The 14,167-nt window shown below is 46.6% G+C and overlaps 1 protein-coding gene across 3 annotated transcripts in view; it reads right to left on the bottom strand.

Moving 5' to 3' along the window:
* ATR (ATR serine/threonine kinase) overlaps nt 1-14,167 on the bottom strand; it is a 1,676,349-nt gene that overhangs the window by 251,908 nt on the left and 1,410,274 nt on the right. For all 3 annotated transcript variants that reach the window (XM_069618270.1, XM_069618272.1, XM_069618271.1), the window contains one exon: nt 1,879-2,022. In XM_069618270.1, the coding sequence (XP_069474371.1) occupies nt 1,879-2,022 (144 nt within the window). The remainder of the gene's footprint in view (nt 1-1,878; nt 2,023-14,167) is intronic.

The following is a 14,167-nucleotide window of genomic DNA, read 5'->3' as shown; positions in this document are numbered from 1 at the left end:
AAGCCAGGAAATTGGGGAATTCAGCACAGCAAACCATTTATTCCTAGCTCTTACAAGGAAAAAACCACAGGCTTCTTTGTACATCATTTTATTAGCATTTTTTGAAAAAACCCAAAATTTTCGCACTTTTTGGTTATTTTCTCTCACCCCCCTACAGCAACCTAGGAATCCTGGGTGGCGTTACGACCGCCTACATGTGGGAAAAAAAGGAGCCACATTTGGCCGAGATATCTCATGTAAGAAAAAAGTTACAAGGCATTGAATGGCGACATACCGAAATCACCAAAAAAGCCCTTAGCACTGGGGGGAAAAACCCTTGGCAGTTAAAGGGTTAAGAAGCAACCGGCCTACACAACTTTTTTTTGTAAAGTTCCATCTTGGAACAAACACAAATAAAAAGAATAAAAAGAATAAAATAAAAGTTGGTTACTCTTCAAGGTTGTTGTCTTCTTTCGCGTCTCAATATGTTCTGTTCTGGCCATATCCCATGAGCTACAAAAATACATGTGTTCATTCTCAATGAAATGGCTTGGTATGAAAGGGGGGCTAGGGAATGTTGGGGAGTGACGTGGCTCAACATGGCTGTAACCTCCCCTTATCCCACCCTTCCCCTCTTCGCCCCAAATCAGCTCCCTCCACTTCCCCCTCCACTCTATCCTCATCCCTTTACCCCCTCCGTCTCCCTCCTCCTCTTCCTTCCCATCCCTCCCTCTTCCTCCCAGTTCTACTCCACCACTCCCTTCCCCTGCATCCTCCATCACCACTTTCAGAAAGAGCCTCAAAACATGCCTGCTTACCCACCCTGCCCTCCTCTACTGCCATCATTTGTCTATCCCAATCTTCCTATCCTTTTCTGAAAACACTTGCAACTTATTTTTTCAACTCCCACCTTCTCAATATTTTAACCATGTACGGCGCTCCAAGACCACCTGGGTAGCGCAGGCGCTAAACAAAAATTCAAATAAATAAATAACACTGGCAACCATTGTTAACTATGGTTGACCACCGCCACACAAACCATTGTAACTATCGCCAAACATGGTTTTCCATAGTTAAGCATGGTTGACCATCACCACACATGGATGACTATCACCAGCCACCACCAGACAGGCCACATCCCCAATCTTTTTACCAGACACCATAGCAAAGCCAAAATCGTTGGTTTTGCCAGTTCTCATGAGTTTTGGCCGAGTTGTTTTCAGTACCAACTATACATGAGACAAACTGAAGTCCAAAGATGTGAAGAGAAATGTAGGCATACTGGAGGCAGACAGAGATCCTGTGTGTTGTTTGAATGAACTGTGTCGCTGTTAACAGCCATTTTAGGGTCAGGCCCTTGACCACATTTTTTATTGTTGGACAGTGGGCATGTACTAACAATGGTCAATCATTGCTGGCCAACCCCGAATACTGTTAACCAGTCAACTATGGGTAAACATAGACAATCACTGTTGATCTTGGCCAACCACAGCCAGACATGACCAACTATGCTATAGTCTACCATCTCCATGCAGGCCAGATCCCAGTCTGTGCCTGGTATAGGCCTACACAACTGATGCAATTCTCTTCACCAAAGGCTAAACTGTTGTCTTCGTCAATGCTTGTTCCCATTACGTGATGAAACCCCTATGCCATCAACATTCCGACCTCAAAATGAGGATTAGATTTGCTCACCTTGAGCGCAGTCTTAAATATATTTTGTACCATATAACCTGGCTCTCACATGTTGAATCATCTGCAGTTATGGTGCTTCACCGCAACCGCAGGACTGTAAGTAATTTTGCTACATACAGCGATCTACTAAGATTCATGCAAATTCAGTGATATAGAACTGTAATCCCATTCCCCACAAACAAAATGTACAAAATGTGGTTAAACCTTGTTTATCAGTGAGTTGAACTCCATTAGCCTGCAGTCCTTCCGCAGATCATCCTTCGGTTTACACATCATGATATATAATTTTCCATCTGAACCTTTCAGAGAGATCTTCTTTGGCTTCTGAAGAGAAGCCAAAATTTCCACCTAAAGAAAAAAAACGTAATATTAATAATACAAAATAAGGATTTGCAGGTATCAGCCGGCTTCCTGAGTTGGCTGATGGGCGCTTTGTCTGGCACCCCAGACACAAAAGCAGCCGTCCATTTTGAAATAAAAATGAACATTTTCCTCTTCATCCCTTTCCGTCCCATGTCATACCCAGGATACCCGAGTCCCATTTCTATCACGAACACGGAAAAAGACTGGCGTGTGAGCGTGAGAAAAGAACAAAACATGGCAAAAAGTGAATTCCCCCTAACTTTAAAAAAAAAAAAACTTGCAGTACTACCAGTATTTTCCCTTCTGGAAATGGTGGGTCGTAGTGGAGAGATTCCTGGGTAGCCATTCCTACATGAAAAGTTGGCGCATTCCTTAACTCATGGTAGCGTGCTGTTATCAGCCGTAGCAACTCGATATGTCAGTATTGGCAGATAAATAGCAGTATGTTTCTTTAGCACAAATGCATTTAAGTTCAAAAGAATTCAGTACAGGCAATGGACTGAACATGCTTGTTTTTTAAATTAGTAAGAAACACTTTCAAAGTCAAAACGTGTTATTTTTTTGTTCGAGTCCTCAACATTATTTTAAGCTTATAAATTCGGTGATGTAACAACAAAAAAAACTAAAAAAAAACTAAAGAAAAGACTGTAACACAGCATGAACCATGACGTCTCTAACCTAAAGACTTTACTATAAACTCTGCCCTTGACACACCCTAGGTATATTAAACAGCGGCGATAGTTCAGGTAAAACAGAGCTACATAGGAAATAGAAAAAATTAATTTTTGCTGGACCGCACAGCCAAAACCACTGGACAGATTTGGATCAGGTCCGAAACATCTTGGGCACGAAGCGTTGACTGGCAATCCTTTTGTGGTTATTCCGTTCTGTACTTTTTTTTAGTATTTGACAGAGAAGTGGCTGCCCCCTTCTCCAAAATAGATAGCTATATCTAAGGTAAATTGCCAAGAAACCAAGTGTTTATAAAAAATTAAAAAAACTGCCGCTTTACTCAATGCAAGAGATAGCCATGGCTATACACTCGATTAGACGAAAACAAAAAAGCAGGACTTTGCCATTTCCAAGTGAAACATCTGGTGAATGCCTTTAGAACAGAGGGGGGTGTAAGAGGACAGCAAGTTACATTTGGGAGTTGGAGGAGGTGTAGGGACTGAGTTTGCAACACAAAACATTTCTGTAACCATGGCTATCAGACAGAATAGCCTTGAATAGCTGACGTTTCATAGCAAACTGCATCACACAAACAGAACTGCTGAGGGGGGACAGGGGAGGGCAGGTAAGGTGAAGAGGATATCAGGGGTGTGGGGGGAGCAGGCACACATGAGGGGGGCACTTGGTGAGGGTCTGGGAGATCAGGGAAGCATTTGGGGTTTTGCAGATTTTCCTGATAATGATGGGTATAAGGACTACAAAATAATAACAGAGGGTATTTGTAGTTCATAGCTGTAGTTAATGAAAAAGAAGTTGACACAAATATATGTATATTTTTACAGCTACCGTGACGTTGGGGATTCGGCCATGGCCAGTGACATGATAGGCATCTGGGACTCCCATCCATGCAGTAACCGGGACAGACCCTGCTTAGCTTCACAGATCTGCTCTCCAACCTTGACTCTAACATCCCCTCTGTCCTCATCTACTCAATCTCTCCTCTGCCTTTGACATAGTCAACCACACCATCCTGCTCAACCGTCTCCGTGACAACCTGGATATCACCCATCAGGCTCTGGCCTGGCTGACCTCTTTTCTCTATGATTGACCCTCCCGGGTCCAGCTTGGGTCCTTCCTATCATCCATCTCCATTTCTACCTGTGGTGGTCCCCAGGGGTCTAACCTCTCACCCTGGCTCTTCAACCAATACCTGGCAACTCTTGCCCACTGCATTGCCCTTTTCTGCTCCAACTTCCAGTGCCATGCGGATGAAACTCCACTCATTTTCAGGCTTCCCTCGACCACCTCTTCTCCTTCTCTCATCTCTGACTGCCTATCTGCCATTCAGGATTGGTGTGCTGCCAATGATCTCTGCCTGAATGCCAGCAAGACAGAGATCCTCCTCACTAGCACACCTTCACCCTCCTTTCCTGTCACGCTTTGGCTGGCCTCCCTTGGCCCTCCTTCTACCTCCACCTGTGAGGCTAAGAACCTCAGGGTCATCTTTGACTCCACGCTGTCCTTCTCTGCCCAAATCTCAGATGTCTCAAAAAAGTGTAACTTCCTACTGCACCTCTTCAGAGGTATTCTACCTTTCATCCCCTTCCCCCAGAATCTCACTGTCTCTCGAGCCCTGATTCTCTCGAGTTTGGACTATTGCAACAGCCTCTTTCTAAATCTACTTGCTTCTACTCTCCGCCATTTGCAACTTTTCCAGAACAGGACTGCAAGACTTGTCCTTGGCCTCAAGCCCTGGGATTGTATCTATCCAGCGCTGAAATCTCTCCATAGGCTCCCGTTGGCTACAAGGCTTCAAGACCCTTTGCATTGTCCACAAGGTTTTCTGGGGCCTGGGCCCAAAATATGTCCAGCTCTCCCTCCGTAAATACCTTCCCTCCTGAGCTCTTCGCTCCTCCACCTCTAACTCCCTCAGGGTTAGTCGTTTTTCTAAGAAATTAGCTTGGGGTAGATCGCTGTCCTCGGCTGGGGCCTCCCTCTCGAACAGCCTCCCTGACACTCTTAAACTTGAGGAGAATCATCTATGGTTCTTCAAGCACCTAAATACCTTTCTCTTTGCTTCTGCCTTCTCTCCTCCTCTCCCCTGCTGATCTGTTCTGTCTTGGCATTGTGCACCTGGCCACACTCTGACTCTCAGGCCCAGGTACCTGCACACCCTGCCAACCACCCGCACTGCCTCCTGCCAATCCCTTGCATTGGGGCCTGTATCTGTTACCCTACAGTCCCCCACCTGGGCTGCACTACCACTGTGTTGCTTTTATTTATGTTTTATTTATTTTCTCCTTGCTCAGCACTCCCCCCCCCCCCCTCCCATGCACTTTCGCCTTCTTCGTCTCCCATGCACTTGCGCGTTCTCAATGTCACGGGGCCTAGTAAGATTGTTTTTTGTTCTCCCTCGTTCCCCTCCCCTGCCTTGTCGCACTCTGAAATACTTGTGTACGAGCAGGATACAAATAAAATATCAATATCAACATCAAAGTAAGGAAGGGGCCAGCTCCCTCAGGCAATGTTGCCTAATAAATTAGCACAGGTTACAAGACCACTTAGAGAAACATAGCCTGAGGGGGCCAGCCGTTTCCTCGCTTTGAAGCCAAGTAGCATCGGTCCTGGTTGCTGCACGGATGGAAGACAGTCCACAGTTCCGGATGCTGTGTGTTTTCTTAGTTTTAAATCCCAAAACACACTAAGAAAACACACAGCATCCTAATTATAATTTTTTTAAACCATGGTACTGTCAGTCCTTGAACGTATTGTACTCTAAAGGTCAAGCTGCCATGCGGCCCACATGAAAAGAGCAGACATCTCTGGGTAAGGAGCTGCCAATACATCAAGAATTGCAAATCCATATATATTATTCCCCAATATGGTTTAGAGATCTTCTGTGTTCTCAGTGTTCTCTGAGAGACAATTGTTTGCCTTTTGCAAAATTGTTTTCTGGTATTTGTAGTGTCCCAGTCAAGATTGGGGGAAGTATGCCATCTTTTTGCCGAACATAGTTCTATAAGGAATTGTATATTTGAGTGACACTATGGTGTGCGACTTTTCAAGTTATCTTTATAAAGCAGAGTATTGTGGAAAGCCAGACATGGGCGTGAGGAGGGGAAATGATGAGAAGGCACGTATGTCATGAGTATTTGCCCAGGATGTGGCAAGAGAGGTTGCAATCCTGGACACTTGTGTAGTTATTTTCCCCTGATCGTGGCTGGGCACAAGAAAAGGACACATGTGGGTGGACAGCGTAACATTTTTACAGAGGGCGGATGCAACCCCTTGGTTTTTTGCAGGTTGGCAAGCTTGCTCAAGTATTTGGCTACCAGAATTTTACTCAGCTTACCACGTTCCAAGTGCAGACGCTTACCCAAAAGACCACAAGCACTTGTATCGTATTGGGATTTTGTTTTCCGGGGAATATTTCACTACAGATTGCTGGGTTTAAAAGGTGAGCACCTTTTATACTTTGACAACATATGTATTGGAATATTTCCTCTCTCAAGTTATTTTTCTGGTTTTCATTACTTTTTAAAAGGTCCAATGCTATTTCGTCTTGCGTACTTTCTTCTAAAGGGAAGGTCAATTGAACTAAATTTGTGTACTTAACTTTAAGATACATGTTCACTTACTGTGCGCATATTCATAGTTGCCAGACGGTCATTTCTTTTACCTTTTCCGTGCTGCTTAAACTTAAATGCGGTTAGTTGGGGTTGTGGGATGTATCACAACAGTCACCAAGAGAGCGGCTATAAAACAAAGCTTGTCGCACAAAACTTGTAGCACGCTGCTAAACCAAGTGGGTGATCCTAGGCAAATAATGTAATCTCACTGCACACTGTAACAAAATTGTGAGTTCTCAAAGCTATAGTCATCCCGAGTGGGTTGGGTTTGCCCAGACGTGGGTCCCGTGCCTGCTGGGCCTATAGACCCAAACTACTCCTCACTGGTGAGGCCCAAGAAGGCAGAAACATGCCTGGAGATGCTTGTGGTCTCGTGCATAAGGAATGTGACCTAGCAGTTTTGGCTCGGCTGCACCTTTGGGGGTGGGACCAAACCTGATTTGCATATGGTCCTTCCCCCTTCTATAATGGCTTGGCAGGTGAAGAACGATGGTGTGGAGGGTTGCCCAGAGCAATGCCAGGGGTTAAGATTTATTCTAAGCCTTCCAGCCATCACCTCTTGTGTTTTGCTAGGTTTCTCAACGCCTGCCATCTTTTATACATAACAATACCACTGTCAAAACAGATCAAAAACAGTCTGATTGATGAACGTCTTTAAGCAATGGGTTGCAAGTGTTTTAAAATATAGAGTGTAGTCGTCTGGTAGTGTTCTAAAATATACAGTAGGCACGGCCAAAAGCAATGGGGAGTGGTGTGGAAAATATCTATGAAATAATAAAACCCTTGAAATTCAATGAAATAACTTCAGTTAATGATCATTTAAGGTACAAAATGTATCGCAACAAAACCCCTGAAATTCGATGCATTGGGAAGCTCATGACCGGCTTAACTTAGTTGTTCCTGTTGTAAAGCCCAAGAGGACATATTAGAAGAGAAGGGATTCACAATGTCATAGAAAATGTCATTATGGTGGCTATAGTATTAGAGGGGAGATCAACTGGAACGTGCCGAGTTAAGCCGGTCCCGAGTTCCTCAATGCACTGAACTTGAGGGGTTTTGTTGCAAATAAGTTTCTCACGTTACCTTATCATTTGCTAATGTTTTTTCATTGCATATATCACCATACACAAACGGCTCCCAACCGTTACTGAGTCTACTGTAGCAGCGGGTGCCCTGAGCTCATGGAGCAGCCTATCCATCAGAAACATGACATCAACAGAAATGTTGAGCTGGCTTCTAAAATAGAATTAATAGAAGACACGATAGGTCGTCTGGGGTGATTTGTGATGCTTTTGTGGACCTTAGGTAGTGAACACATATAGGAGTTACAGGATGATCACACATGAGAAGGATGACATCATCATGGTCCAATAAACCTTGTCTGTGCGATTTGTTTAATTTCAAATCAAACATCTCTTTAGTTTGTTTCAAAGCATCAACCAACTCATAACGGGCATTATCAGTGAGCTGTCTAAATTTACACTTTTGCAGACATGCCAACATTCTGGAGCACCCAAGAGAGATTTCACCTCTAAAATTGTAAGAATGTATTTTGCCCGTAGGATTGCATTGGGGATTCCACCACACTAAATCGGGAGGGTTGGCATTCATACTTTTGCCTGACGAAGCCTAGTGTTAGGGTGGAACACGGGACTAAACTTTGCTATAGGTGCTTGTACTCTGCCACAATTTAAAGATATCTGAGCAGGATGAACCTGCATGGAAAAAAATCCAACTTTTCTGCACTTTCCAGTCTGACTCCTTGAGAGTTTTTCTACAACCCGTGAGTGCCAGTATACCTGTATTGTTGCTGGGGGTTGTGATGAATACCACAGATCCCTCACTGAACTCCTCCCAGGTGGCCAGGGAAAGGCAGATGCTTCCTGATGCTGACCCTGGGGGTGGTGTACTGCAGGAGGATCACTTGGGAGGAGGCAGGGACCAGGGTGGTGAGTAGATCTCATGGGATGAGACACAGTATTTACCCTTTGAAAGGGAAAACATTTAAAAGTTGCCAAAACAGGTAATGGCTTATTGTCATTATAATGTATCTGAACCACATATACGATCTGTGGCTCTGGGCACAAGTACCATAAAACCTGAGCAAGCCTTACCAACAGAAAGACCATTTAAGGTATTCCAAGTTAAACACCCTCCTTACTCCCAAAGGTATAATGGAAAGGAATCTAGAAATATTGCCTTAAGTAAATTATCTTCCTCTGTAGATGGCCCTGGCACAGGGTGGTGGAGGTGACAACACTGAAAGGTTTTGGGGGACGAATTAAGAGTTCTGTGGGGAATGGTACTCTTGTGGAATGTGGTGCTGCCCTTTGTCTCTCTTTGCATATTTGTCTTTCTTATTTTAGGCCCTATTCTTGTTTTTGAACAGGCGATGAGGGATGGATGTTACCTTTTTCTCTTGGTCTCCTACCTCCTCTCTTTATTTTTTACTTGTTTTTAATGACTAGGGGTGTATTTTCTGCTGAAGGGAATGATTCATGAAAGGGTTGCAATAAACCATAACATGTTAAATACATTTTAAAAAACGATCTTCCTCCGTAGCAATGTATTCTAGTGGTTCATCCTTAAATGACTTTAAGGGAAGTAAATCTACCCTTAAAATCAAGAAGTTACTTAAAATAACTAACTTTGTTGTTGGGGACTACAAGTCCCATGATCCCATAAGTACTGGGACGAGGAAGAGGGCTGAAGAGGCATGTTGTAGCAGTAGCCAGGCAATTAAGCCTAAGGGCCCATACCTGAAGGCATAAAGGTTCCCCCTCAGGTTCAGACAATAGGAAAGAGCTGGAATTGTGACTGGAATGTGTGAAGTATTAGCAGAGTCCGAAGAAGGAAGAGACAGTGTTGGCAATCCAGGCAGAAGTGGGAGAACTAAAGGGTATACTGGAACGTTGATGCAGCAGATTTCACCTGCTTGTTCTGTGAGGGTCCTGTTCCCCAAACTCTGAGTTGCAGAGGCTGCACAGCAGAGGGCGTGCAGGAAGGCTGCCTTTCCCCATGTGAGCTTATTTGCAGAGATTGCCATGCCAGACGTATGGCGCAGACCAAGGCAAGGAGCTGTTGGACAGCCGTAGGTCTCGGGAGCAAGAGGTGCTCCTTAATCGAGTGGCCGAACCGGAGACACCTTCAGCGAGGAAGGGTGTGGGTCCCAACTGAAGCCAGAAGCAGTAGAAGTTGTGCCTGAAGCCGAGGAAGTTGTGCAACCCGTGGAACAAGAATCACAGAAGCCGGTGAGTCAAACCTGTCATTTTGATTCCTTGCACGAGCACTGCCGGCAACAGTATCCAGCTTAATATTCACTCGCGTATAAGCAGAAGCGAGCCGAAGTCAGATGTTGAGATATTAACAATGGTACAATAAGTAGCACTCGCATGTGATCAGTAAGGAACAAGTTACTTACCTGTAACTGTTGTTCTCCAGCATGGGTCTGGCATGGATTCACATGCTCATGAATATAAGAATACATAGCAGTATAAACATGCACAACCACGGGAGGTGGCAACAGGCTCAACATTAAGCGATAGAACAACTCAACATCTCTTACCTCCTCACCAGGCGAACCTTAAGCAAACTGGTTGAGCAGCACTGCTTGCACTACTCCCTGGAGTCCCGATCGATGCAGTAGAATCTTGTGAAGGTGTGCGTCGACCTCCACGTAGCAGCCCTGCAGATGTCCAGCAGGGGCACACCAGACAGGAACGCCATGGTAGCAGCGATCGCTCTGGTCGAATAGGCTCTCGGATGACCAGGCAGCGGTCGGTTTGCCAACCGGTGACAGTGCATGATGCAGCCGGAGAGCCATCTGGAAATGGAGGCCTTCGAGAGAGCCTTCCCTTGATTCACAGGTCCAAAGTTCACAAACAGCTGCGATGTCTTCCGAAAACTCTTTGTGCGGTCCACGTAGAACTTCAGCGCTCTAGCCACATCCAGCGAGTGCAAAGTCCACTCGGCCGGAGTCGAAGGCGACGGGAAGAAAACTGGCAACACCAAGGGCTCGTTGAGGTGGAAGTCCGACGGCACCTAGGTAGGGCATAAAGGAGGGGGCGTCCTCAGCACCACCCTTGTGTCGTGAAAAGTCAAGTATGGAGGCTTGCAAGATAGGGCCTGGATCTCTCCCACTCGTACGGAGGTGATGGCCACGAGAAATGCTGTCTTCCACGACGGGAACTTCAATGGCGCCGAATGCATAGGCTCGAATGGGGCGCCCATGAGCCTGGTCAGCACCATGTTGAGCTCCCACGCCAGGGCAGGGGCCTTCACCGGCGGGAACGATCGGAATAGTCCCTTCATAAATTCTTTCACCAGGCGATGAGACCACAAGGACGCCCGTCCTGTGGTTCTGGTGTATCGGGAGATGGCAGCCAGATGCATCTTGATGTAGGCGTGAGCCAGCCCAGGTTTGGCCAGCGACAGTAGGTACGGCAATACTTGAGGGGCCGTAATCCGAACAGGGTTAATCTTCTGTGCAGGGCACCAGACAGAGACCCTCTTCCACTTATGTCCATAGCATTTGAGAGTTGAGGACGCCCTGGCTTTTGCAAGAACCTCTCTGCAGTCAGCCGGGATATCGTATCCTCCAAACTCTAGTGCTGCAGGAGCCAAGCCTGCAAGTTCAGCGACTCCGGGTCGTGATGAAGAATGGCGCCTCCTTCTCTGGAGAGAAGATCTGCGTCCGTCGCCAGCTTGATAGGTGGGGACGCTGACAAGTCCAGAAGGTCCGGGAACCAGATCTGTCTTGGCCACGCTGGTGCGACGAGGATCATCCTGCACCTGGACCTCTTGAGCTGGTTGATGAGACGGGGTAGCAACGGCAACGGAGGGAACGCATACAGGAACAGGCCGTCCCAAGGGAATGAGAAAGCATCGCCCATGCTCCTCGGTTGTGCGAACCTGCTGGCGAACCTCTGGCACTTGGAGTTCGTCGCCGTCGCGAACAGGTCGATCTGGGGTTTGCCCCACCGTTGAAAGAGCCGATCCACCTGGTCCTGGCGTAGTTCCTGTTAGGCAGAAACCTGTGCAGTTCCCTTGGGGAACACTGCAAAAGATTTAAGACTACAGGTAGAGCAGTAAACCCCTTTGGTAGCAGTCTGTACCACCCAGATTTACCTGGTAGCTGTGGCTGAGCAGTCAGACTTCTCTCAAGAAGAGTTAGGCAGTATGCAAAGTATACACAATATGTACCAAAACACAATAGCACAAGCAAACACTGACCAGAGCTTGGTTTCAAAAGAATATTGTTATTTATTTAAAAACACACATAAGTAAACACTCTAGCAACGAATATGGTAAAGACACTTCAACACAGTTATAATGAAAGTAAATTCAATCCTTTCTCCTATCTAGACAACTCTAGGTTAACACCACTTAATTAAAACAGAGGTGAGTGCTTAACGTTAGATGACACTCTAGTGGTTTCCAAGAAAGGGAGAGAAAAAGCAGAAATAGGTTAAACACACCACTCTAAGGTCCAGAACACTTGCAATAGGCTTAAAGAAGCACAAAGTCACAGGTGAGCAAAAGTCACTAGGCAGGGCCCACTCTTAGAGTAGCCGGAGCGAAAAGGTGCCCAAGATCACACTGTTAGTTAGAGATTCAAGTCTTGCAAAGAGTCAAAAAGAGTTTTAGAGTGGCTCAGAAAGTTTAGCCAAAGTGTCCCAGGCACTCCCAGGTTCGAAAGCCGGGGACTAAATCTACCCCGTACAGTCGGTGGCAAGGGAAGCCAGGCGGAACACAGTACCTTAAGCGGAAAGGATCCTCCAGCGGGGGCAGTTGTTCCAGGCAGTGGCAGCAGGGCTCGACGTCGGTCAGGGGAGAAGAAGTTCTCGCTGAAGAGCAGAAGAGGAGGGTCGTTGCACTGCCCGGGAAGAAACCAGCCGCGGAGTCCTCCGGTTAAAGGGTTGGTACCGACTTTCGCGGTAGGGGGGTAAAGTGTGGTATTCCGGTTGCCGGGGTGCTTGGCACAGGCAAGGCGGCCACGAGATACCTCAAAGAACGGAAAGAAGGCGAAAACTGGTTGTCCCCACCAGTTAAGGGAAGGAGCCACTCCGTTAAGAGTTCTCCTCGGTCGTCGGGAAAAAGTGGTGAGACGGTTCAGCAGGGCTCCACCGGGTGGTGTCGTCGAAGCAGGTCGGCTCAGCTCTTCCCTCGTCGGATTCTTGGTCCTGTGGCGACTTCTGAAGTCCCAGTCCCCAAAGCCCTGCTTTTATGCAGCAAGCCCCCATTCACCCAGCCTAGCTGTCACTCAAACATGCTAAGTGGTGAGCCGGGCGGCTCACCACTTGGGCCAATCAGGACGGAGTGCGACTTGAGTTACCAAGGTAACTCAGTCCAGGGTGCCTAAATCCCCCTCCACCCCTCCTAAGTACCCCAGACAGAGTGGCACCACTTTGGAGGGCTTCTGTGGAGAAGCCCGCCAAAAGTGGAACAAAGGGCTCCACTTTGGGTCAGAGTTACAGAGGCGAACACCAACGCCATTTTAGAATCAAGTTTTGGCAAAAAGTCCCAACCGGAGTTATAAAAAGAAATATATAAACCGGCGGGATGTTTAAGGCTACCGTAAATAAATAATTAAATGTGTTAGCCTAAAACAATGGGAAATCCCATAGGGAAATATTCGCGGTCGAATATAAAAAGTAGTTTCCACTGCCACCAGCCAAAACTCGATCAGGGGGGACGGAGACGTGCCCCCTCGACTAACAGACCCTGGGGCAATCGAATTGCCCCAGCCAGTACGTCCACAATATGATGGTTTGTACTGGTTCTGTTCAGGATTCAAGACTAGCAAAGTCTTTGGTGACTTTACATGCCCTGGGAGACAGTAGTCAGTCCCAGGGTATGGAGTCTATGTTGGGGAGTCCCTAGGACACTCCTGGGTCACGGCACAGAGGGTGCTGTGTAACCCACATCACAAAAATACATGAGGCCCTATGGAGTAAAAGACCCCATAGCCCATTCAACACAAGGTTTAACCAAGATAACACAGTTCAACATGTCCAAGAGTGAGGGTAAAAGAGTCTCACTCTTGGCAGGAGAAAAAAAATAAACTCCAGAAATCCAGCAAAGCTGCTGGGGGACTCACTAGGTAGGGAAATTCAGCCTAAACAGAGAATTCTCCCTAACACTCGCCCCCCCCAGACTAAGGGACAGGAGGATTTAATCCACTCCTGGATGAACCTCATACCTCTAGTCGATGATATACATCCTAGAGAGTCCATCAGCATTTTGATGGTGACACCCTGACCTGTGCTCAATGGTGAACTCAAAGGTTTTCTTTTGTAAGCTAACGGACCTACAGACCCTTTGAGGAACATCAGTCTTTTTGTTATAGGGGATCTGGTTGACCAGTCCCTCAGAAGTTGGTACAACTTCTGAACCTATGTTAGGCTTTTTCAAGGGGTCCTTATAAAGGATTCTCTTAGATCTAGAGGGGCCTCCAAGGTTCCTCACCACCTCTCTTGTGGGAGCAGGTTGGGTCTTAGGCCTCTTGGTTGGAGGGGTTGGGGTTAGGCAATGTACCTGCTTCCCCTTCCTCTTAGATCTACCCTTACCTATTTTAGGAGTTTCCCCCCTAATATTAGGATTTGAGTTGGGGTCTTCAGTAGAAGGTCCAACAGTCTGAAGGTTTTTGGCCTTAGACTTTTCTTTTCTGGTTTTCCACCAGCACTGAGAATTACCAGTTCTCTCAGGTCCAGATAGGGGCCTAGTTGGTCTATCCACCTCTTCCTCAGAAGCAGGGGGGTCAGAGACTCTGAAACTAGGGGAACACAGGGTGGAGCTTGGTTGGGGCTCCCATGTTCCTAGCATACTAT

The sequence above is a fragment of the Ambystoma mexicanum genome, chromosome 10 (genome assembly GCF_040938575.1).
Source record: "Ambystoma mexicanum isolate Mex_15411 chromosome 10, UKY_AmexF1_1, whole genome shotgun sequence".
NCBI lineage: Eukaryota > Metazoa > Chordata > Amphibia > Caudata > Ambystomatidae > Ambystoma > Ambystoma mexicanum.
This window is presented reverse-complemented; position numbering and strand designations above follow the sequence as displayed.